Here is a 26,202-nt window from a genome sequence, read left to right on the forward strand (position 1 = left end):
CGTTTGAAATTATTTTTTACTTTTGATACTTAAGTATATTTTTGCAATTACATTTACTTTTATAATTAAGTATATTTAAAATCGAATTATTTTTAAATTTTACTCAATTAGTATTTTACTGGGTGACTTTCACTTTTTTATATTAATGTATCTTTACTTTTACTCAAGTATGACAATTGGGTACTTTTTCCACCGCTGTCCACAGACAGACTTGTTGCCTCCCACAATGTATCAATGCTAGCACTTTGCATAGGGTCGGGTTTACGAGACTATGAAAACTGCGGGATTAAAATCATCGAATATAGCCAAATCGAGGCTCTGCATACCAAAAAAACTAAACGTTCCACATTCCGTTGGGTTCCTGCTTCAGTGTTCTCGCGATACAACGTGTTTTGCAAAAACAGCTGACTGACATATCTGGATTTACGGGGTAGAGCTAGGGATCCTCTATTTATTTTAGCTCACGGTAGCTAATTTAGCTAGAGTTCATTTTACACCACTTCATAACACGCGTGTCGTGCAGAGGGAAAATATGGCAGAAACTGATCCAAAGTCAGTTCAGGACCTTACCAATGTGGTGAGTATATGACATTGAAGCTAGCTAAATTAGCTAGCCAGCCAACATTCACCCAGGCCTGGTGAATGGATATGTTTCGATTTACATTAGCCAATCATTTCAATAGCCTATGTATCTAGCTAGCTAAGAAATTGGATCGTACGAAATGACTGTAAAAGTAGAGTATCAAACTCTAGAACGGTAAGAAAATATCATGGCTCCAATTGCTGTAGTGCCAAAGATGTTTTTATAACTAACCCAAGATAGACCACAGTCTGTAGGCAGAACAAGCAAAGAGGTGGGCAGACCCAAGCACGATTTAGCGAGATCCTATTGGCGCGTTCTCGCACGTATTTTCATACGTCATTAGGGAAAGAGTACCCTGTGAAATGCGTGTTGGCAATAATTACATTCGCTCGTGCACTCTTACTAAACACCGCAATTTAAAAAAAACTTTGGCAAAGGGTAAAGTCTACAAAACAGAATCTACTCTATTCGTAACATATTGTAGTTGGTAACAAATCTGTATTGAGATCAAATGTTTAATTGATGATACAATTTGCAGAATGTCGGCCAAAATCCATCTCGCGCCATCTTCTCCCATTACTGGCCTCCCACTCATCACCATATTTGGTGGGGTGGAAATGCCAATCGGATGTTTCAGATGTATGTATACATTCAGTGAAACATCTGGCTCATTGTTCTATCTGTGGTAATGCTGTGGCTACATCTCCCATAATCTGGACTTCACTGACTGAAAAAGAAACGCCTTCTCTTTTTATCCTCTGCTCTGTATAGCTTGCTTATATAAATAAACAAACACGATATAAAAAGGGCCTATACATTTTGATGTGGTTTGAATCCTGCTAAATTAAAGTTTACAAAATTATTCTGAATTGACCACAAACCATCTTTGCTGTATTTTTTTCTCTACTCCCCCCCCCACCCCTTTCTTTATTTCTATCCTCCAGTTTACCTTTTGGATTTTCAAAAATTGCTTGCAAGATGGGTTGGTCATTTGGTCATTGAATACAATAGATCATATCAGCCTGTGTTATGGTACACCTGTTACTGCTCTCTAAAAGGTCCAGACGCTGCTGCAACAGATGCAGGACAAGTTCCAGACCATGTCAGACCAAATCATCGGAAGAAATATCCTCAACATTTTTAGGTAACTTGGTATGGGCCTAGATCTTTCAAGTCATTATACATCTTTTATAAATGGGGGTGTCATACGGTCACATCCCCATTAGTTCATTTCCAAACATAATGGTCTTTAGTCCAATTTGATGTTTATTTTACATAAGCTAATTTGTCAAAGATTTCTGGTAGCACTTTATATTACAGCACAGAAAGAAGCAGTAATAACATTGTTATAGTATAGTAGTGCATATGAATACATTAGATATGTCTTACCAGTTGGAGTCAGAATATTGGTTGGGGAGTGTCTGTTAGTAATCATCATTAATGTTATAATGGAGAGGTATTCCAGCCAGCACATCCCATCCGTCAGCGTTATCCACAAGTCCATTTTGGGCTAGCCCATTGTCTTCCTTAACCATGTTCACTTGATGAGATGAGCACCCGCATCGATGACCTGGAGAAGAACATTGCTGACCTCATGACCCAGGCAGGCGTGGAGGAGATCGAGGGGGTCAAAGAACCGCAAGTCAAAGAAGGACAAGGGTCATGAAGGTAATATAACGGCACTTTACTAAATGTTTTCTATTTCTATATGATACTCATCGGTCCCCAGTTAAAATGTTTAAGATACGAGTGCATCGGTCTGCAGACCCCAAAAAGATCAAAATGAGGCATGCATTGGTAAGAAAATCTATTCAAATATTTCGAATCGCTGGTTCCCAAAAACCATTCTCATATTACTTTCTACCTTATCTTTTGTGACAAATGATGTGTCCTCTCCTTCACTGTCAAACTAAGCATGTAACTGTGTTGACAGTCATTGATCTACAAGTAATTTTGCATGGCGGACAACCCCAGGCAATATCAGTAGCCTAGCCAAACTGCGCAATGTGCGCAGCTTCACGTGTTTACCAACGAGGTAGGCCCCTTATCTTGCACATCTGTGTGCCTTCAGCGTAAAAAATAAATAAATGCTTGTGCAATATTTGGCTTTATTAGTTGAGTGACAACCAATGTAATTGCTAGGTTATTGTTATCAAATGTACTGTTGAAAATAGTGTTTTACCAGATTAAAGTAAGCTACCGGAGACACAACTAATCTGGCTATAGCCTACCTGCTGATCGGGGCATAGCCTACATTAGATTTTATTTCAATTGTTCAGGTTCACCATCAGCAATAGTTTTAGTAGTTTTGCTTTAAGCAATCAGTGTATATGGTCAAGTTTAGATATGCAGGGTTGGTTGATAATTTCATAAAGAGGACAGCAATCACTTTTGTAAACCGCACTGCATGGTCAAAGCAAGGAAAAGAAAAATGACTAGTTAATTAGTGGGTGATGGTGATTTCAGATCAAAAGTGTGGCCAAAATGTAGCTCACTATACCATTGCTTCCCCTAATCTGAGCGCCATACAGCCGCCATTTTGTAAGCTCTGACCCAAATGTACTATTTTGTGATTCTTTTGTCATTTAAACTCAGCAAAAAAAGACTGTCACTGTCAACTGTGTTTATTTTCAGCAAACTTAACATGTGTAAATATTTGTATGAACATAACAAGATTCAATAACTGAGACATAAAGTGAACAAGTTCCACAGACTTGACTAACAAAAATGGAATAATGTATCCCTGAACAACGGGGGGGTCAAAATCAAAAGTAATTGTCAGTATCTGGTGTGGCCACCAGCTGCATTAAGTACTGCAGTGCATCTCCTCCTCATGGACTGCACCAGATTTGCCAGTTCTTGCTGTGAGATGTTATCCCACTCTTCCACCAAGGCACCTGCAAGTTCCCAGACATTTCTGGGGGGAATGGCCCTAGCCCTCACCCTCCGATCCAACAGGTCCCAGACGTGCTCAATGGGATTGAGATCTGGGCTCTTCGTTGGCCATGGCAGAACACACACAGAACGAGCAGTATGGCTAGTGGCATTGTCATGCTGGAGGATCATGTCAGGATGAGCCTGCAGGAAGGGTACCACATGAGGGAGGAGGATGTCTTCCCTGTTAACGCACAGCGTTGAGATTGCGTGCAATGACAACAAGCTAAGTCCGTTAATGCTGTGACACACCGCCCCAGACCATGACGGACCCTCCACCTCCAAATCGATTCCCGCTCCAGAGTACAGGCCTCAGTGTAACGCTCATTCCTTCGACGAAAAACGTGAATCCGACCATCACCCCTGTTGAGACAAAACCGGTGATGTCTGGTGAGGACCTGCCTTACAACAGGCCTACAAGCCCTCAGTCCAGCCTCTCTCAGCCTATTGCGGACAGTCTGAGCACTGATGGAGGGATTGTGCGTTCCTGGTGTAACTCGGGCAGTTGTTGTTGCCATCCTGTACCTGTCCCGCAGGTGTTATGTTCGGATGTATCGATCCTGTGCAAGTGTCGTTACACATGGTCTGCCGCTGCGAGGATGATCAGCTGTCCGTCATGTCTCCCTGTTGTGCTGTCTTAGGCGTCTCACAGTACGGACATTGTAATTTATTGCCCTGGCCACATCTGCAGTCCTCATGCCTCCTTGCAGCATGCCTAAGGCACGTTTACGCAGATGAGCAGGGACACTGGGCATTTTTCTTTTGGTGTTTTTCAGAGACAGTAGAAAGGCCTCTTTAGTGTCCTAAGTTTTCATTACTGTGACCTTAATTGCCTACCGTCTGTAAGATGTTAGTGTCTTAACGACAGGTGCATGTTCATTAATTGTTTATGGTTCATTAACAAGCATGGGAAACAGTGTTTAAACCCTTTACAATGAAGATCTGTGAAGTTATTTGGATTTTTACGAATTATCTTTAAAGACGGTCCTGAAAAAGGGACGTTTCTGTTTTTGCTGAGTTTATTTTCACTTTTATTTTTTCAATGTAGCTGCTATCAATTTCTTACAACCGACATTAACTTTTGACCATCAGATCGGAAGTTACTTACCTCAATTCCGGTTTTGACTTTGACTCATCTACCCTTGGCTCTTTCTGTAATTCCAACCCAATTTTCGGGCTACCCAAGAGGAAATGCAGACGTTAGAGGCAAGAGAGGGGGATCCTGGCGAGATTAAAGTAAAGGGAGAACCGGCCACCTCTTCCCTCCATTCTACTGGCCAATGTGGATGAGGGAGAGGTTGTCTTTCCGGTCCCACACTGCCAGGTCTTCTTTTCTAACAAAGGGACTCTCGAAACTGCAATATTTTCTGCTTTTCTGAAACATGGCTCTCGGACAAGATACCTGCCTTTTGCTATCCAACTCGATGGATTCTCCATTCACCGTGCCCCAGTGGAGTTAGGGAAATCGAGGGGGGAGGGGTTTGCCTCTTCGTCAACAACAACTGGTGTGCTGACTCAAAGCCTATGGATGAATCGACCCCATTGTTTACCAGTCTTTGAATACCTCATGGTCAAATGCCGACCCTTTTACCTCCTGAGGGAGTTTTCAGCTGTTATCGTGACTGTTGTATACATTTCACCCCAGGACAAGAAAAATAACAAGCTGGCACATAAACTGTACAAGGCTATAACCAAGCAGAAGAACGTACATCCAGAGGCTGCTTTCCTGGTTGCCAGCAATTTTAATTCCACGTCATTAAGACATGTGATGCCTAACTTCCATCAACACGTCTCCCTCGCCAGTAGGGGTGATAAGTCCTAGACCACTGTTATTCTAGTCACAAGCAAGTATACAAGGCCCTCCCTCATCCTCCATTGAGCAAATCAGATCATGACTCCGTACTCCTGCTTCCTGTTTACAAGCAGAAGCTTAAACAGGAATTACCTGTGACTCGCTCTGTTGAGAAATGGTATCCATAATCAGAGTTTGTGCTACAGGACTGCTTTGCTAGCATTGATTGGAATATGTTTCGTGACTCCGCTGATAACATCGACGAGCTAACCACCTCAGTCATTGGCTTCATTAGAAAATGCATTGGCGACATTGTCCCCACAGTTTAGGTTCGCTGCTTTCCCATTTAAAAGCCCTGGATTAACACAGAGGTTGACGCTAAACTAAAGGATAGGTCTACCGCACACAGGGCTATCGCAGATAACCCTGAGGCTATGGCTGAAGACAGGAACAAGTACAAGAAATCCCACAATGACCTCCGCAGAGTCATCAAACGATTCCTATTTAAAGGAATAAAGTGGAATCATATTACACGCCACATGTGGCAGGGGCTACAATCCATTACGGATTACAAAGGAAGACCCGGCCGGGATCTGCCCAACAATGTGAGGGTAACCACCGACCCAGAAAATTGGGTGATCTAGCTCTCTGATGCCGACGTGAGTAAAGTCTAAATCGGGTCAAGGCCACAGAGTCCGATTAGTATTCCAGGGCGCGTTCTCACAGCATATGCAGAACAGCTGGCAGGTACACTACATGACCAAAAGTATGTGGACACCTGCTTGTCGAACATCTCATTCCAAAATCATGGGCATTTAATATGGAGTCGTCCCCCCCCCCCTTGCTGCTATAACAGCCTCCACTCTTCTGGGAAGGCATTCCACTAGATGCCGGAACATGCTTTGGGGACTTCCTTCCATTCAGCCACGAGCATTAGTGAGGTCAGGCACTGATGTTGGCTGATTAGGCCTGGCTTGCAGTCGGAGTTCCAATTCATCCCAAAGGTGTTGGATGGAGTTGAGGTCAGGGCTCTGTGCAGGCCAGTAAAGTTCTTCCACACCGATCTTGACAAACCATTTCTGCATGGACCTCGCTTTGTGCACTAGGGCATTGTTATGCTGAAACAAGAAAGGGCCTTCCCCAATCTGTTGCCACAGTCAGAAACACAGATTGTCTAGAATGTCATTGTATGCTGTAGCGTTAAGATTTCACTGAAACTAAGGGGCCCGAGCCAGGAAAAACAGCCCCAGACCATTCCTCCTCCACCAAACTTAATAGTTGGCACTATGCGTTGGGGCAGGTAGCGTTAACCTGGCATTCGCCAAAACTAGATTTGTCCGTCAGACTGACAAATGGTGAAGCGTGATTCATCACTCCAGAGAATGCGTTTCCACTGCTCCAGAGTCCAATGACAACGAGCTTTACGCCACTCCAGCTGACGCTTGGCATTGCGCATGGTGATATTAAGGCTTATTTGCGGCTGCTCAGCAATGGAAACCCATTTCATGAAGCTCCCAACTAACCATTATTGTGCTGACGTTGCTTCCAGAGGCAGTTTGGAACTCTATAGTGAGTGTTACAACCAAGGACAGATGAGTCACTATCGCTTTATTGATCCACTATCCCTGCACATTGTAAATATGGTACTGGAACTGACCCTGAGTATATAGTATGCTTACTTTATCATGTTCTTCTTATTTTTATATATTGTGTATTTTTGTTCTACCCTCTTATTGATTAATGCATTGTTGGGGTTAGAACTTGCAAGAAAGGCATTTCACTGTATTTGTGGATGTGACATTAACTTGAATCTAGATGCCCCATCTCCCTTATTGCTCAGCTCAGGTGCTTGCATATGGTGCACCATAGATATACCGTACCAGTCAAAGGTTTGGACACACCTACTCATTCCAGGGTTTTTTTTAATTTGTACTATTTTCTACATTGTAGAATAATGGTGAAAACATCAACACTATGAAATAACACATGGAATCATGTAGTAACCAAAAAAGTGTTAAACAAATCTAAATATATTTTAGATTGTTCAAAGTAGCCACCCTTTGCCTTAATGACAGCGTGTCACACTCTTGGCATTCTCACAACCAGCTTCACCTGGAATGCTTTTCCAACAGTCTTGAAGGAGTTCCCACATATGCTGAGCACTTGTTGGCTGCTTTTCCTTCACTCTGCAGTCCAACTCATCCCAAATCATCTCAGTTTGGTTGAGGTCAGGTGATTGTGGAGGCCAGGTCATCTGATGCAGCACTCCATCACTCTCCTTCTTGGTCAAATAGCCCTTACACAGCCTGGAGGTATGTTGAGTCATTGTCCTGTTGAAAAACAAATAGAGCGATAGTGGCTGCCAATGACTGGAATGAATTGCAAAAATCACTGAAGCTGGAGACTTATATCTCCCTCTCTAAGCATGAGCTGTCAGAGCAGCCAATCCGTAAATAGCACACCCAACTACCTCATCCCCATATTGTTATTTATCTTCTTGCTCTTTTGCACCCCAGTATCTACTTGCACATCATCATCTGCACATCTATCACTCCAGTGTTAATGCTAAATTGTAATTATTTTGCCTCTATGGCCTATTTATTGCCTTACCTCCCTACTCTTCAACATTTGCGCACACACTGTACATATATTTTTCTATTGTGTTATTGACTGTACGTTTGTTTATGTGTAACTCTGTTGTCGTGTCTTTGGCTATGCCTGATTAAGTGATATGACATGCTATTCTATAAAATAATTTCTCTGTAATTAATATTACCTGATTTAAGCTAATCGGGTTAATGTAATTGACTAGAAAGTCGGGGCACCACGAAATAATGTTTATAGAGCTGTTGTCTCCCGAATACACTCTTAAAGACCTGGTAATCTTTTACATCAATAACAGTCAATATTTAATCGTCACTTTATTCAGTCTCATCTAAAAGTTGTAAATTCTTGGTTATCTTCACAAACCCTGGCTTACAAGTTGAATCAGTAATACAAAATTTGGTTTAATTATTTATTTACTAAATACCTAAATAATCACACAGAATTACATCTACACAGAATGGATCATACATTGATTACAAATTATGTCATAAAGAAAATGTCCCTGGTGGACGGAACATATACGACGGCTGGTTACAACAAGAGAGGGGGTTGGGTTTGAGTGAAAGAGCGGGAAGACTGAGTAACAAAGGGAGAAGCTATGCTATCGTAAATACAGAATCTTATGCATTCTAAATAACCGCCCATTTGCAAAAGGAAAATGCAATAAATACTTACTCTGAGCTGCGCTTCGGTAGATTGGTCGTAGATGGTAGGCCGGGTTGTCCTTTGAAGAATGTCTGGTGGTAGAACAGATACTTTGTAGTATCGTTGTGTTAGACTGGATACGTTGTCCGTCCTTTCCTAGCCCACGTTTACAGCGACTGCTGCTAACTCAACGGCTAGGAGGTATCACTTCTGGAGTGAATAAGAGTGAAAAGTTCATACCAAGTTGCCATACTTTTAAGTAGAGGTCGACCAATTATGATTTTTCAACACCGATACTGATTATTGGAGGACCAAAAAAAGCCGATACCGATTAATCGGCCGATTTCTTTTCTTTTTTTATTTATTTGTAATAATGACAATTACAACAATACTGAATGAACACTTATTTTAACTTAATATAATACATCAATAAAATCAATTTAGCCTCAAATAAATAATGAAACATGTTCAATTTGGTTTAAATAATGCAAAAACAAAGTGTTGGAGAAGAAAGTAAAAGTGCAATATGTGCCATGTAAGAAAGCTAACGTTTAAGTTCCTTGCTCAGAACATGAGAACATATGAAAGCTGGTGGTTCCTTTTAACATGAGTCTTCAATATTCCCAGGTAAGATGTTTTAGGTTGTATTTATTATAGGAATTATAGAACTATTTCTCTCTATACGATGTGTATTTCATATACCTTTGACTATTGGATGTTCTTATAGGCATTTTAGTATTGCCAGTGTAACAGTATAGCTTCCGTCCCTCTCCTCGCTCCTACCTGGGCTCAAACCAGGAACACATCGACAACAGCCACCCTCGAAGCAGCGCTACCCATGTAGAGCAAGGGAAACAACTACTCCAAGTCTCAGAGCGAGTGACGTTTGAAACGCTATTAGCACGCACCCGGCTAACTAGCTAGCCATTTCACATCGGTTACACCAGCCTCATCTTGGGAGTTGACAGGCTTGAAGTCATAAACAGCGCAATGCATTGCGAAGGGCTGTTTGAATGAATGCTTACCAGCCTGCTGCTGCCTACCATCGCTCAGTCAGACTGCTCTATCAAATCATAGACTTAATTATAACATAATAACACACAGAAATACGAGCCTTAGGTCATTAATATGGTTGAATCCGGAAACTATCATCTCGAAAACAAAACGTTATTCCTGTTATTCCTGTTACATTGCACAATCTTCAATGTTATGTCATAATTACGTATAATTCTGGCAAATTAGTTCGCAACAAGCCAGGCGGCCCAAACTGTTGCATATACCCTGACTGCGTGCAATGAACGCAAAATGACACAATTTCACCTGGTTAATATTGCCTGCTAACCTGGATTTCTTTTAGCTAAATATGCAGGTTTAAAAATATATACTTCTGTGTATTGATTTTAAGAAAGGCGTTGATGTTTATGGTTCGGTACAGTCGTGCAACGATTGTGCTTTTTTCGCAAATGCGCTTTGTTAAATCATCCCATGTTTGGCCAAGTCGGCTGTCTTTTGTTAGGAAGAAATAGTCTTCACAGTTCGCAACGAGCCAGGCGGCCCAAACTGCTGCATATACCCTGACTCTGTTTGCAAGAGAAGTGAAACATTTTCCCTAGTTAAAAGAAATTCATGTTAGCAGGCAATATTAACTAAATATGCAGGTTTAAAAATATATACTTGTGTATTGATTTTAAGAAAGGCATTGATGTTTATGGTTGGAGCAACGTGTACCTAAGCGCTTATATGCAACGCAGGACAGGCTAGATAAACTAGTAATATCATCAACCATGTGTAGTTAACTAGTGATTATGATTGATTGATTGTTTTTTTTATAAGATAAGTTTAATGCTAGCTAGCAACTTACCTTGGCTTCTTACTGCATTCGCGTAACAGGCAGGCTCCTCGTGGAGTGCAATTTAAAGCAGGTGGTTAGAGCATTGGACTAGTTAACCGTAAGGTTGCAAGATTGAATCCCTGAGCTGACAAGGTAAAAATCTGTCGTTCTGCCCCTGAACAAGGCAGTTAACCCACCGTTACTAGGCCGTCATTGAAAATAAGAATGTGTTCTTAACTGACTTGCCTAGTTAAAGGTCTAAAAAAACAAAAATAAAAATCTGCCAAATCGGCGTCCAAAAATACAGATTTCCGATTGTTATGAAAACTTGAAATCGGCCCTAATTAATCGGCCATTCCGATTAATTGGTCGACCTCTACTTTTAAGCTCATGTTATATTCTGGCTGGTATAGTCGAAATTCATCCTTTTGTCGTGTAGGTCGTCACCTTCACATTGAAATTCGATGCCAATTGCGTTAGGTTCTTGCTGATGTTGGCTTAGTTCTGTAGGTGGTCTTTGTCCTTTCAACGTGGGGACTGCAAGTCCGCACGTCCTTGGAACAGGAAGTTACATTTTCGTCAAGGGGCTTATATAGGATTGGTAGAGAGGGCCGTGTTTCATAGTTTACAACCACTGTCTGTTCACATGGGCGGGGCCACTGAGTTGGCAGAGTTTACTCTATGACAAACTGTTCTCTCATTAAAGATAAACTTCTCCTTAATGCAACCACTGTGTCAGATTTCAAAAAAGCTTTACGGCGAAAGCACACCATGCGATATTCTGAGTACAGCGCTCAGCCACCAAAACAAGCCATACAGATACCCGCCATGTTGTGGAGTCAACAAAAGTCAGAAATAGCGTTATAAATATTCACTTACCTTTGATGATCTTCATCGGAATGCACTCCCAGGAAAATGATCGTCCCAATAAGTGCAAACCAGAAGGGATGGTGTATCGCTGCAGAATGCTGTAGTTGCCATTATGGTTAAGTGTGCCTTGAATTCTAAATAAACCACAGACCGTGTCACCAGCAAAGCAACCCTACACCATCACACCTCCTCCTCCATGCTTCACGGTGGGAACCACACATGCAGAGATCATCCGTTCACCTACTCTGCATCTCACAAAGACACAGCAGTTGGAACCAAAAATCTCACATTTGGACTCATCAGACCAAAGGACAGATTTTCACCGTTCTAATGTCCATTGCTCGTGTGTCTTGGCCCAAGCAAATCTCTTTTTGGTGTCCTTTAGTAGTGGTTTCTTAGTAGCAATTTGACCTTGAAGGCCTGATTTCACACAGTGTCCTCTGAACAGTTGATGTTTAGATGTGTCTGTTACTTGAACTCTATGAAGCATTTATTTGGGCTGAAATTTCTGAGGCTGGTAGCTCATTTTATTTTGGTATTTTATTAGGATCCCCATTAGCTGTTGCAAAAGCAGCAGCTACTCTTCCTGGGGTCCACACAAAACATGAAACATGACATAATACAGAACATTAATAGACAAGAACAGCTTAAGGACAGAACTACATGCATTTTTTTTTAAAGGCACACGTAGCCTACATATCAATCAATACATACATACATACATACATACATACATACATACTAGGTCAAATAGGGGTGAGACGTTGTGCTGTGAGCTGTTGCTTTATGTGTTTTAACCAGGTTTGCTGTTTATTTGAGCAATATGAGATGGAAGTGAGTTCCATGCAATAATGGCTCTATACTGTACGCTTTCTTGAATTTGTTCTGGATTTGGTGACTGAAAAGACCCTGGTGGCATGTCTGGTGGGGTAAGTGTGTGTGTCAGAGCTGTGTGTAAGTTGACTATGCAAACAATTTGGAATTTTCAACACAATGTTTCTTATAAACAGAAGTGATGCAGTCACTCTCCTCAACTCTTAGCCAAGAGAGACTGGCCTGCATAGTATTTATATCAGCCCTCCTGATTACAATGAAGAGCAAGACGTGCCGCTCTGTTCTGGGCCAGATGCAGCTTAACTTGGTCTTTCCTTGCAGCACTGGACCACACGACTGGACAATAATAACGATTAGACAATGCTTGAGCCAGCAAAACTTTGCTTTTTGGAGTGTTGTGTCAAATCAGCATCTCTTTATTACAGACAGAACTCTCCCCGTCTTCACAACCATTGAATCTATATGTTTTGACCATGACAGTTTACATTCTAAGGCAATGCCAAGTGATTTAGTCTCCTCAACTTGTTCAACAGCCACGCCATTCATTACAAGATTCAGCTGAGGGCTAGATCTTAGGGAATGATTTGTACCAAATACAATGCTCTTTAGTTTTAGAGATGTTCCGGGCCAGTTTATTACTGGCCACCCATTCCAAAACAGATTGCAACTCTTTAAGGGTTTCAGTGACTTCATTAGCTGTATTTGCTGATGCGTATATGGCTGAATCATCAGCATACATGGACACGCATGCTTTGTTTAATGCCAGTGGCAGTTCATTGGTAAAAATAGAAAAGAGTAGAGGGCCTAGAGAGCTGCCCTGCGGTACACCAAATTGTACATGTTTGACATTAGAGAAGCTTCCATTAAAGAACACCCTTTGAGATCTATTAGATTGCCATATCGTGAATTCAGAGCTGAGGTTAAAGCCATAACACAAGTTTTTTTCAACAACTGGTTATGGTCAATAATATCAAAGGCTGCACTGAAATCAGGCAGTACAGCTCCCACAATCTTCCTATTATAAATGTCTTTCAACCAATCATCAGTCATTTGTGTCAGTGCAGTACATGTTGAGTGCCCTTCTCGATAAGCATGCTGAAAGTCTGTTGTTAATTTGTTTACAGAGAAATAGCATTGTATTTGGTCAAACACAATTTTTTCTAACAGTTTGCTAAGAGCTGGCAGCAAGCTTATAGGTCTGCTGTTAGAACTAGTAAAGATCGCTTTACCACTCTTGAGTAACAGAATTACTTTGGCTTCCCTCCAGGTCTGAAGACAAACACTTTCCTCTAGGCTCAGATTAAAGATATGACAGATGGGAGTGGCTATAGAGTCAGCTACCATCCTCAGTAGCTTTCCATCTAAGTTGTCAATGCCAGGAGGTTTGTCATTATTGATCAATTACAATTTTCCCATCTCTCCCACACTAACTTTACATAATTCAAACTTGCAATGCTTTTCTTTCATTATTAGTTTTTTTTATGCATGAATACGATGGATCACTGTTCGTTGTTGGCATTTCCTGCCTAAGTTTGCCCACTTTGCCAATGAAGTAATCATAAAAATAATTGGCAACATTAAATGGTTTTGTGATGAATAAGACATCTGATTTGATGAAAGATGGCATTGAATGCCTTTCTGCCCATAATTTCATTTAAAGTACAAGTTTTTTCCATCATTCTTTATATAATTGATTTTGGTTTCATAATACAGTTTCTTATTCTTTTTGTTGAGTTTAGTCACAATTTCAGCCAGTCAAATGTGCAGCCAGACTTAGTGGCCACTCCTTTTGCTCCATCTCTTTCAACCATACATTTTTTCAATTCCTCATCAATCCATGGAGCCTTAATAGTTCTAACGGTCAGTTTCTTAACAGGTGAACGTTTATCAATAATTGGAAGAAGCAATTTCATAAATTCATTAGGTGAAATGTCTGGATGCTCCTCATTTATCACATCAGACCAACAAATATTTTTAACATCATCCACATAAGTCGCAGCAAATTATTTTGTATGAGCTCTTATACACTATTTTAGGCCCAGCTGTTGGAACTTTGGCTTTCCTGGATATTGTGATCACTGCATCCAATGGGTATGGATACAGCTTTAGAACAAACTTCTACAGTATTAGTAAAAATGTGATTGTTACATGTGGATGACCTTGTTCCTGTAGTGTTTGTAAATATTTTTTACTTAACCTTTATTTAACTAGGCTTGTCAGTTAAGAACAAATTGTTATTAACAATGACGGCCTACCCTGGCCAAACCCTAAACTGGACGACGCTGGGCCAATTGCCGCCGCCCTATGGGACTCCCAATCAAATTTATTTATATAGCCCTTCTTACATCAGCTGATATCTCAAAGTGCTGTACAGAAACCCAGCCTAAAACCCCAAACAGCAAGCAATGCAGGTGTAGAAGCACGGTGGCTAGGAAAAACTCCCTAGAAAGGCCAAAACCTAGGAAGAAACCTAGAGAGGAACCAGGCTATGATGGGTGGCCAGTCCTCTTCTGGCTGTGCCAGGTGGAGATTATAAAAGCACATGGCCAAGATGTTCAAATGTTCATAAATGACCAGCATGGTCAAATAATAATAATCGTAGTAGTTGTCGAGGGTGCAACAAGTCAGCAACACAAGAGTAAGTGTCAGTTGGCTTTTTCATAGCCGATCTTTGAGAGTATCTCTACCGCTCCTGCTGTCTCTAGAGAGTTGAAAACAGCAGGTCTGGGACAGGTAGCATGTCCGGTGAACAGGTCAGGGTTCCAGCAGGTCTGGGACAGGTAGCACGTCCGGTGAACAGGTCAGGGTTCCTTTGCCGCAGGCAGAACAGTTGAAACTGGAGCAGCAGCACGGCCAGGTGGACTGGGGACAGCAAGGAGTCATCATGCCAGGTAGTCCTGAGGCATGGTCCTAGGGCTCAGGTCCTCCGAGAGAGAGAAAAAGAGAGAAAGAGAGAATTAGAGGGAGCATATTTAAATTCACACAGGACACCGGATAAGACAAGAGAAATACTCCAGATGTAACAGACTGACCCTAGCCCCCCGACACAAACTACTGCAGCATAAATACTGGAGTCTGAGACAGGAGGGGTCAGGAGACACTGTGGCCCCATCCGATGAAACCCCCGGACAGGGCCAAACAGGCATGATATAACTCCACCCAGACAGGAAGGGGGGGGGGGGCAACCCAGACAGGAAGACCACGTCAGTGACTCAACCCACTCGAGTGACGCACCCCCCCCCCCCCCAGGGACGGCATGAAAGAACACCAGTAAGCCAGTGACTCAGCCCCTGTAACAGGCAGAGACAGCAAGGGCGGTTCGTTGCTCCAGCCTTTCCGTTCACCTTCACACCCCTGGGCCAGACTACACTTAATCATAGGACCTACTGAAGAGGCGAGTCTTCAGTAAAGACTTAAAGGTTGAGACTGAGTCTGCGTCTCTCACATGGGTAGGCAGACCATTCCATAAAAATGGAGCTCTATAGGAGAAAGCCCTGCCTCCAGCTGTTTGCTTAGAAATTCTAGGGACAATTAGGAGGCCCGCGTCTTGTGACCGTAGCGTACGTGTAGGTATGTACGGCTGGACCAAATCGGAAAGATAGGTAGGAGCAAGCCCATGTAATGCTTTGTAGGTTAGCAGTAAAACCTTGAAATCAGCCCTTGCCTTAACAGGAAGCCAGTGTAGGGAGGCTAGCACTGGAGTAATATGATCAAATGTTTTGGTTCTAGTCAGGATTCTAGCAGCCATATTTAGCACTAACTGAAGTTTATTTAGTGCTTTATCTGGGTAGCCGGAAAGTAGAGCATTGCAGTAGTCCAACCTAGAAGTAACAAAAGCATGGATTAATTTTTCTGCATAATTTTTGGACAGAAGGTTTCTGATTTTTGCAATGTTACGTAGATGGAAAAAAGCTGTCCTTGAAACAGTCTTGATATGTTCTTCAAAAGAGAGATCATGGTCCAGAGTGACGCCGAGGTCCTTCACAATTTTATTTGAGACGACTGTACAACCATCCAGATTAATTGTCAGATTCAACAGAAGATCTCTTTGTTTCTTGGGACCTAGAACAAGCATCTCTGTTTTGTCCGAGTTTAAAAGTAGAAAGTTTGCAGCCATCCACTTCCTTATGTCTGAAACACAGGCTTCTAGCGAGGGCAATTTTGGGGCTTCACCATGTTTCATTGAAATGTACAGCTGTGTGTCATCCGCATAGCAGTGAAATTTAACATTATGTTTTCGAATGACATCCCCAAGAGGTAAAATATATAGTGAAAACAATAGTGGTCCTAAAACGGAACCTTGAGGAACACCGAAATTTACAGTTGATTTGTCAGAGGACAAACCATTCACAGAGACAAACTGATATCTTTCCGACAGATAAGATCTAAACCAGGCCAGAACTTGTCCATGTAGACCAATTTGGGTTTCCAATCTCTCCAAATGAATGTGCTGATCGATGGTATCAAAAGCAGCACTAAGATCTAGGAGCACGAGGACAGATGCAGAGCCTCGGTCTGATGTCATAAAAGGTCATTTACCACCTTCACAAGTGCAGTCTCAGTGCTATGATGGGGTCTAAAACCAGACTGAAGCGTTTCGTATACATTGTTTGTCTTCAGGCAGTGAGTTGCTGCGCAACAGCTTTTTCTAAAATTTTTGAGAGGAATGGAAGATTCTATATAGGCCGATTTTTAGTTTTTTATAATTTTTGGGTCAAGATTCGGCTTTTTCAAGAGGCTTTATTACTGCCACTTTTAGTGAGTTTGGTACACATCCAGTGGATAGAGAGACGTTTATTATGTTCAACATAGGAGGGCCAAGCACAGGAAGCAGCTCTTTCAGTAGTTTAGTTGGGATAGGGTCCAGTATGCAGCTTGAAGGTTTAGAGGCCATGATTATTTTCATCATTGTGTCAAGAGATATAGTACTAAAACACTTCAGTGTCTCCCTTGATCCTAGGTCCTGGCAGAGTTGTACAGACTCAGGACAACGGAGCTTTGGAGGAATACGCCGATTTAAAGAGGAGTCCGTAATTTGCTTTCTAATGATCATGATCTTTTCCTCAAAGAAGTTCATGAATTCATTACTGCTGAAGTGAAAGCCATCCTCTCTTGGGGAATGCTGCTTTTTAGTTAGCTTTGCGACAGTATCAAAAATAAATTTCGGATTGTTCTTATTTTCCTCAATTAAGTTGGAAAAATAGGATGATCGAGCAGCAGTGAGGGCTCTTCGATACTGCACGGTACTGTCTTTCCAAGCTAGTCGGAAGACTTCCAGTTTGGTGTGGTGCCATTTCCGTTCCAATTTTCTGGAAGCTTGCTTCAGAGCTCGTGTATTTTCTGTATACCAGGGAGCTAGTTTCTTATGATAAATGTTTTTAGTTTTTAGGGATGCAACTGCATCTAGGGTATTGCGCAAGGTTAAATTGAGTTCCTCAGTTAGGTGGTTAATTGTTTTTTTGTCCTCTGACATCCTTGGGCAGGCAGAGGGAGTCTGGAAGGGCATCAAGGAATCTTTGGGTTGTCTGAGAATTTATAGCACGACTTTTAATGCTCCTTGGTTGGGGTCTGAGCAGATTATTTGTTGCGATTGCAAACGTAACAAAATGGTGGTCCGATAGTCCAGGATTATGAGGAAAAACATTAAGATCCACAACATTTATTCCATGGGACAGAACTAGATCCAGAGTATGACTGTGGCAGTGAGTTGGTCCAGAGACATGTTGGACAAAACCCACTGAGTCGATGATGGCTCCGAAAGCCTTTTGGAGTGGGTCTGTGGACTTTTCCATGTGAATATTAAAGTCACCAAAAATTTAAATATTATCTGCGATGACTACAAGGTCCGATAGGAATTCAGGGAACTCAGTGAGGAACGCTGCATATGGCCCAGGAGGCCTGTAAACAGTAGCTATAAAAAGTGATTGCGTAGGCGGCATAGATTTCATGACTAGAAGCTCAAAAGACGAAAAAGTCGTTGGGTTTTTTTTTTAAATTAAAATTTGCTATCGTAAATGTTAGCAACACCTCCGCCTTTGCGGGATGCGCGGGGGATATGGTCACTAGTGTAACCAGGGGGTGAGGCCTCATTTAACACAGTAAATTCATCAGGCTTAAGCCATGTTTCAGTCAGGCCAATCACATCAAGATTATGATCAGTGATTAGTTCATTGACTATAACTGCCTTGGAAGTGAGGGATCTAACATTAAGTAGCCCTATTTTGAGATGTGAGGTATCACAATCTCTTTCAATAATGACAGGAATGGAGGAGGTCTTTATTCTAGTGAGATTGCTAAGGCGAACACTGCCATCTTTAATTTTTCCCAACCTAGGTCGAGGCACAGACACGGTCTCAATGGGGATAGCTGAGCTGACTACACTGACTGTGCTAGTGGCACACTCCACTAAGCTGGCAGGCTGGCTAACAGCCTGGCCTGCACCCTATTTCATTGTGGAGCTAGAGGAGTTAGAGCCCTGTCTATGTTCGTAGGGATAAGATGAGAGCACCCCTCCAGCTAGGATGGAGTCCGTCACTCCTCAACAGGCCAGGCTTGGTCCTGTTTGTGGGTGAGTCCCAGAAAGAGGGCCAATTATCTACAAATTCTATCTTTTGGGAGGGGCAGAAAACCGTTTTCAACAGCGATTGAGTTGTGAGACTGCTGTAGAGCTCATCACTCCCCCTAACTGGGAGGGGGCCAGAGACAATTACTCGATGCCGACACATCATTCTAGCTGATTTACACGCTGAAGCTATGTTGCGCTTGGTGACCTCTGACTGTTTCATCCTAACATCGTTGGTGCCGACGTGGATAACAATATCTCTATACTCTCTACACTCGCCAGTTTTAGCTTTAGCCAGCACCGTCTTTAGATTAGCCTTAACGTCGGTAGCCCTGCCCCCTGGTAAACAGTGTTTGATCGCTGGATGATTCGTTTTAAGTCTAATACTGCGGGTAATGGAGTCGCCAATGACTAGGGTTTTCAATTTGTAAGAGCTAATGGTGGGAGGCTTCGGCGTCTCAGACCCCATAACGGGAGGAGTAGAGACCAGAGAAGTCTCGGCCTCTGACTCCGACTCGCTTAATGGGGAGAACCGGTTGAAAGTTTCTGTCGGCTGAATAAGCGACACCGGTTGAGCATTCCTACAGCGTTTCCCTCCAGAAGCCATGAGAAAGTTGTCCGGCTGCGGGGACCGTGCGAGGGGGTTTATACTAACATTACTATCTGTACTTACAGACGCTGTTTCATCCTTTCCTACACTGAAATTGCCCTTGCCTAACGATTGCGTCTGAAGCTGGGCTTGCGGCACAGCTATCCTCGCCGTAAGGCGATCGTTCTCCTGTATATTATGAGTACAACGACTGCAATTAGAAGGCATCATGTTAATGTTACTTAGCTTCGGCTGTTGGAAGTCCTGACGAACCATGTCCAGATAAAACCTCCGGAGTGAAAAAGTTGAATGAAAAAAGTTGAGTGAGGGAAAAACTAAAAATATAAACGGTAATCAAAAAGTAAAAACCGTGAAGTTGTCTGGTAGCAAAGTAAGATTGGCAACAAAACACACAGCAGCACGTAAACAAGTCTGCAAGTTGTGACCGGAAACAGGAAACAGTTTCCAATCACAGCCAGTTGTGATACAGCATGGAATCGAACCAGGGTCTGTAGTAATGCCTTAGACCGATGTGCCACTCGGGAGCCCCAGTAGGTAGGTTGATTAATAACCTGAACCAGATTACAGGCACTGGTTACGGTAAGAAGCTTCCTCTTGAGCGGACAGCTTGATGAAAAACAGTCAATATTCAGGTACCCAAGAAAGTAGACCTTTCTGTTTACATCACATACACTATCAAGCATGTCACACATATTATTTAGATACTGACTGTTTGAACTTGGTGACCTCTAGCAACACCCCAAAAAAAGGCTTTAGATGTGCCAAGTGAACCTGCAACCACAACACTTCAATAACACTTGACATAAGATCTTCTCTAAGCATTACAGGGATATGGCTCTGTGTATACATACAGCAACATCTCACCCATAAGCATTTCTGTCTTCTATAGATGTTATATCCTTGTATTGCTACTGCTGAATTATCTAAGTGAGTTTCAGAAATTGATAATATATGAATGTTAGCAAGTTATTGATTTCATGAACCTTATTTCTAAGGCTACATATATTAATATGAGCTATTTTCAGTCCTTTCCTGGGTAGCTTATCAGAGATAGATATAATGTGGAAAAGAGCAAACAAAGCAAGAGAAAAATAGGGTGGACAATGAGCCTGTAAGCAATGTCCCCACGCGCTCTGCCAGCTTTCATGGCTGGGATCAGTTCTTTCCTCTTTTGGCACACAGCTTCAGGATAGTCCTCGTTGAGGAAGATATAATTTCCTCAAGTTCTTGGCTCTTTCCAGAACAGCTACCTTGTCCTTGAACCTCAGGAACTTGAACACTGGGCCGGTGGTGGGATTTCCAGTCCTGTGGGCGCCCTTCACTTCAATCTTCCTGTGGTCCATCTTCAATTTCTCAGATATAATTTCCCTCACTTTGTCCTCAAACTCCATCCAGGTCTCATGTGAAGATTCTGCAATTACGTTCACAACCACGTGGTTCCACCTTGATTGTCCCTCAATGATTTATCTGTCATTGTTATTGTTGATTCACATACAGAACTGATGTCCTCTCTCAATGTCATCTTGCCGTTCTCTTGTTTCAACTCATCGAACTGACCCTGGGACAACCACAAACTGTTCTTCAGGTCCTGGACCTCGTCAATTATTTTAGTAGTTGAATCCACTAGTATTTGGACAAAACACTTGAAGCTATTTTCTTGTTGTAACAACTGCTTGTAGAACTCTTTGTTCATTTAAAAGATCCTTCATGTGTGATAGACACCACTGTCCTCAGTCTATGTCATGGTAGCTAGCAACGTAGGTTACGCTGTTACTCCTCGTAGTTCCAGGAAGAGTATTTGTCCTCTGCAGCAGAGGTAACTCTGGGTCTTCCTTTCCTGTGGCAGTCCTCATGAGAGCCAGCTTCATCATAGCACTTGATAGTTTTTGCGACTGCACTTGAAGAAACTTTCAACGTTTTTGAAATTTTCCATATTGACTGACCTTCATTTCTTAAAATAATGATGGACTGTCGTTTCTCTTTTCTTATTTGAGCTGTTCTTGCCATAATATGGACTTGGTCTTTTACCAAATAGGGATATCTTCTGTATATCACCCCTACCTTGTCACAACACAACTGATTGGCTCAAGCGCGTTAAGGAAAGTTTTATCAAGGCACACCTGTTAATTGAAATGCATTCCAGGTGACTACCTCATGAAGCTGGTTGAGAGAATGCCAAGAATGTGAAAAGCTGTCATCAAGGTAAAGGGTGGCTACTTTGAAGGATCTCAAATATATTTTGATTTGTTTACCACTTTTTTGGCTTCCTACCTGATTCCATATGTGTTATTTCATAGTTTTGATGTCTTCACTATTAGTCTACAATGTAGAAAATATTTAAAATAAAGAAACCCTTTAATGAGTAGGTGCGTCCAAACTTTTGACTGGTACTGTCTCAACTCAGACAGATCCAGTTCAGATTTTTATTTAGAATGGAAAATTAGTTAATGCAACAAATGTTAGTGCATTGACCCAAATCACATCGATTCGTTCCTCTAATCAAACCAAATTGTTTCAAACTGAATTGTATCATATTGGAGCCCATGTATCTACACTGAACAAAAATAAACACAACATGCAACATTTTCTAAGATTTTACTGAGTTACAGTTCATATGAGGAAATCAGTCAATTTAAATAAATTCACTAGGCCCTAATCTATGGATTTCACATGAATGGGAATACAGATAGTGTTTGGAAAGTATTCAGACCCCTTGACTTTTTACACATTTATTACATTACAGCCTTATTCTAAAATGGATGAAACTTTTTTCCCCCTCATCAATCTACACACAATACCCCATAATGGCAAAGCAAAATCAGGTTTTTAGAAATGCTAGCAAATGTATTAAAAATAAAAAGCATACCTTATTTACATAAGTATTCAGACCCTTTGCTATGAGACTCTGAAGTTGAGCTCAGGTGCATCCTGTTTTCATTGATCATCCTTGATGTTTCTACAACTTAATTGGAGTCCACCTGTGGTAAATTCAATTGATTGGACATGATTTGTAAAGGCACATACCTGTCTTATATAAGGTCCCACAGTTTACAGTGCATGTCAGAGCAAAAATCAATCCGTGAGGTCAAAGGAATTGTCTGTAGAGCTCTGAGACAGGATTGTATCGTGGCACAGATCTGGGGAAGGGTACCAAAACATGTCTGCACCATTGAAGGTCCCCAAGAACACAGTGGCCTCCATCATTCTTAAATGGAAGAAGTTTGGAACCACCAAGACTCTTCCTAGAGCTGGCCGCCAGGGGAGAAGGGCATTGGTCAGGGAGGTGACCAAGAACCCATCGGTCGCTCTGACAGAGCCCAGAGTTCCTCTGTGGAGATGGTTGTCCTTCTGGAAGGTTCTATCATCTCTGCTGCACTCCACCAATCAGGCCTTTATGGCAGAGTGGCCAGACGGAAGCCACTCCTCAGTAAAAGGCATATGACAGCCCGCTTGGAGTTTGCCAAAAGGCACCTAAAGGACTCTCAGACCATGAGAAACAAGATTCTCTGGTCTGATGAAACCAAGCTTGAGCTATTTGGCTTGAATACCAAGCGTCACATCTGGAGGAAACCTGGCACCATCCCTACGGTGAAGCATGGTAGTGGCAGCATCATGCTGTGGGGATGTTTTTCAGCAGCAGGGACTGGGATGCTAGTCAGGATCGAGGGGAAATATGAACGGAGCAAAGTACAGAGAGATCCTTGTTGAAAACCTGCTCAGGACCTCAGACTGGGGCCAAGGTTCACCTTCCAACAGGACAATAACCCTAAGCGCACACAGCCTAGACAATGCAGGAGTGGCTTCGGGACAAGTCTCTGAATGTCCTTGAGTGGCCCAGCTAGAGCCCACACTTGAACCCGATCGAATAACTCTGGAGAGACCTGAAAATAGCTGTGCAGCGACGCTCCACATCCAAGTGGGCTCTTCAAATACCGGTGTGCCAAGCTTGTAGCGTCATACCCAAGAAGACTCAAGGCTGTAATCCCTGCCAAAGGTACTTCAACAAGGTACTGAGTAAAGAAATGGGGTGTGTATATTGTTTGAAAAATAATAATAAAAAGGCTGTAACAAAATGTGGAAAGTCAATGGGTCTGAATACTTAACGAATGCACTGTATGCATCTTTGTCACACATACCTTTAAAAAAAAGGTAGGGACGTGGATCAGAAAATCAGTCAGTATATGGTGTGACAACCATTTGCCTCATGCAGCGCGACACATCTCCTTTGCATTGAATTGATCAGGCGGTTTATTGTGGACTGTGAAATGTTGTCCCACTCCTCTTCAATTACTGCACGAAGTTGCTGGATATTGGCGGGAACTGGAACACGCTGTCAATCCAGAGCATCCCAAACATGTTCTATGCATGTTATGTCTGAGTATGCAGGCCATGGAAGAACTGGGACATTTTCAGCTCCCAGGAATTGTGAACTGATCCTTGCAACATGGGCTGTGCATTATCATGCTGACACATGAGGTGATGGCATTGGATGAATGGCACAACATTGGGCCTCAGGATCTTGTCACGGTATCTCTGAGCATTCAAACTCCCATCGATAAAATGCAATTGTGTTCATTGTCCGTAGTTTATGCCTGCCCATGTCATAACTACACCGCCACCATGGTGTACTCTGTTCACAACACTGACATCAGCAAACCGCTTGCCCACATGACGCCATACTGCCCGGTACCATTGAAGCCGGGATTCATGTGTGAAGAGCACACTTCTCCAGCATGCCAGTGGCTATCGAGGTGAGCATTTGCCCACTGAAATAAGTTACAACACTGAACTGCAGTCAGGTCAAGACCTGGTGAGGACGATGAGCACGCAGATGAGCTTCCCTGAGATGGTTTCTGACAGTTTGTGCAGATTTTCTTCGCTTGTGCATACCCAGTTTCATCAGCTGTCCAGGTGACTGGTCTCAGACGACCCCACAGGTGAAGACGATGGATGTTGAGGGCCTGGGGTTGCATGGTTACACGTGGTCTGCGGTTGTGAGGCTGGTTGGACGTACTGCCAAATTCTCTAATGACATTGGAGGCAGCTTATGGTAGAGAAATTAACATTAAATTCTCTGGTGGAATTTCCAGCAGCCAGCATGCCAATTGTACTCTCCCTCAAAATTTGAGACATCTGTGGCATTGTGTTGTGACAACTGCACATTTTAAAGTGGCCTTTTATTGTCCCCAGCACAAGGTGCACCTGTGTAATGATCATGCTGTTTAATCGGCTTCTTGATATGCCACACCTGTCAGGTGGATGGATTATCTTGGCAAAGGAGAAATGCTCACTAAAGGGATGTAAACAAATTTGTGTACAACATTATTTAGAAATAATATTTTTGTGCATATGGAACATTTCTGGGAACATTTCTTTTTTTATTTCAGCTCATGAAACATGGGACCAACACTTTACATGTTGCATTTATATTTTTGTTCAGTGTAGAGACTTATTGTATCTTCTTGAACGTGAAAGATTCACATTCCTAGTACTCACCTTCTGGCACTCATCCCTGTATCCAAGTTGGTAGTAGTCCTGCATATACAAACATTTCAGGTGAAAGAAAAGTTATCATTTAAGCTGCATGAATAACCTCACTGGTCAACATCTTTGACAAATCCCATTCAGAAAGTGTCGCATGGCTAGCATTCACATCCTTTACTCAAATGATAGTTTATGGCCTACCTTTTGATGCCACATACCAATTTGAAGTTGAAATAACATTAGTTCTCCATCAATGACACATTTGATCAAAATGAATAATTCAGATTTTTTTTTAACTTGAATTGATGGAAAGTTCTTTAGGTCTATAGATAGATGATGATTGCAGTTGGAAACCGTAAACAATTCCATCAGGAAAAATTAGTGTCCCTAAGTGTATGCTTAACCAACTATAAAACACATTTCAATTACAGGTTGCCAAGACGACAAGCTGTCAAGGACTTTCTTCAGGAGCAGCATACTCTTCCACTATAACCATGAACTATTTTTATTTAGTGTGTTGTGAAATGCTTTTTTATATTGACTATTGTAATAAAAGTAACAGTTCTAATGTAGTGACTTGAAGATGTGTTATTTGTAAATGAGTATTTCCCTCAGAACTTTTCAGCCCTATTAGTAATGGTTGATTGAAGTATACAGTAGAAGCCAGTGATATTATCAGCACTGTGCCAAGTGGAATGCATTCAGAATTCAACTGATTTTCTTCTATTAAAGTTATTTAATACAAACCAATCTTAGTCTCATTCTTAGACAAAACATCAATCAACATATTGGTTTTACTTGGAAGTTGCTTTGTTTTAAAATCAGCCTGAATGCCCTGAACCTATCCTATGGGCCTCTTGCAGATGTGCCTCCTTTAAGGTGTGTATCAGGATAGTGTTGCCCTAGAGCCCTCAAACTCAACTCTGGAACTCAAAGCCATTTCCACTGCATTTTTTCATTGTTCCCCTCTAATCAGGGACTAATTTAGACCTGGGACACCAGGTGTGTGCAATTAATGATCAGATAGAAGAGAAACGAAACAGGCTCCAGACCTTGAATAACCCTGCCCTTAAGGAGATCTTGACTGAAGAACTCTCAGCTACAACAGAGGCGGCAAACACAATCAGACCCTAACACCATGTCCCACCTGATATCTCACCTCATCCACATGGGGATGTTGGCCTACTCTATAATTGGGATGATAATAATAATTTTCCTAGGACTCTTTATTCAAATGCTTATAAAAAGACGCATAAAAGGTCATGTTCTCCATACTTTCTACAAGATCATCTTGGTTTACCATATAACAATGGTAAAGAAATAATAATTTAAGTGCCAACAGCATTAAAACAATTAAACTTGGAAAAACGTTATGTGAGGCGGAGTGAAGAAAGAAAGAGTTCTGTAGTTCAATATATGGGCAGGTAAAGTCTGATAGAGCAGAGGATTA

At 42.0% G+C, this 26,202-nt stretch overlaps 1 protein-coding gene across 1 annotated transcript; it reads left to right on the forward strand.

Annotated features, from left to right (window-relative positions):
* Positions 1-361: 361 nt before the first annotated feature.
* On the forward strand, positions 362-25,502 carry LOC115151916 (heat shock factor-binding protein 1-like). Its single transcript, XM_029696262.1, has 4 exons — positions 362-577; positions 1,642-1,708; positions 2,125-2,251; positions 25,184-25,502. The coding sequence occupies exons 1-3, from the start codon at positions 533-535 to the stop codon at positions 2,247-2,249; spliced, it is 237 nt and encodes a 78-aa protein (XP_029552122.1). The 5' UTR covers positions 362-532; the 3' UTR covers positions 2,250-2,251; positions 25,184-25,502.
* Positions 25,503-26,202: the final 700 nt, after the last annotated feature.

Source organism: Salmo trutta, chromosome 17 (assembly GCF_901001165.1).
Source record: "Salmo trutta chromosome 17, fSalTru1.1, whole genome shotgun sequence".
Taxonomy (NCBI): domain Eukaryota; kingdom Metazoa; phylum Chordata; class Actinopteri; order Salmoniformes; family Salmonidae; genus Salmo; species Salmo trutta.

What these genes read in the sequence shown, in the direction of transcription:
- LOC115151916 (XM_029696262.1), top strand. Translation starts at nt 533, where the DNA reads ATGGCAGAAACTGATCCAAAGTCAGTTCAGGACCTTACCAATGTG. An exon ending in TTCAGGACCTTACCAATGTG is followed by an intron (nt 578 to 1,641) that starts GTGAGTATATGA and finishes GCTCTCTAAAAG; the next exon opens with GTCCAGACGCTGCTGCAACA. An exon ending in AGACCAAATCATCGGAAGAA is followed by an intron (nt 1,709 to 2,124) that starts ATATCCTCAACA and finishes AACCATGTTCAC; the next exon opens with TTGATGAGATGAGCACCCGC.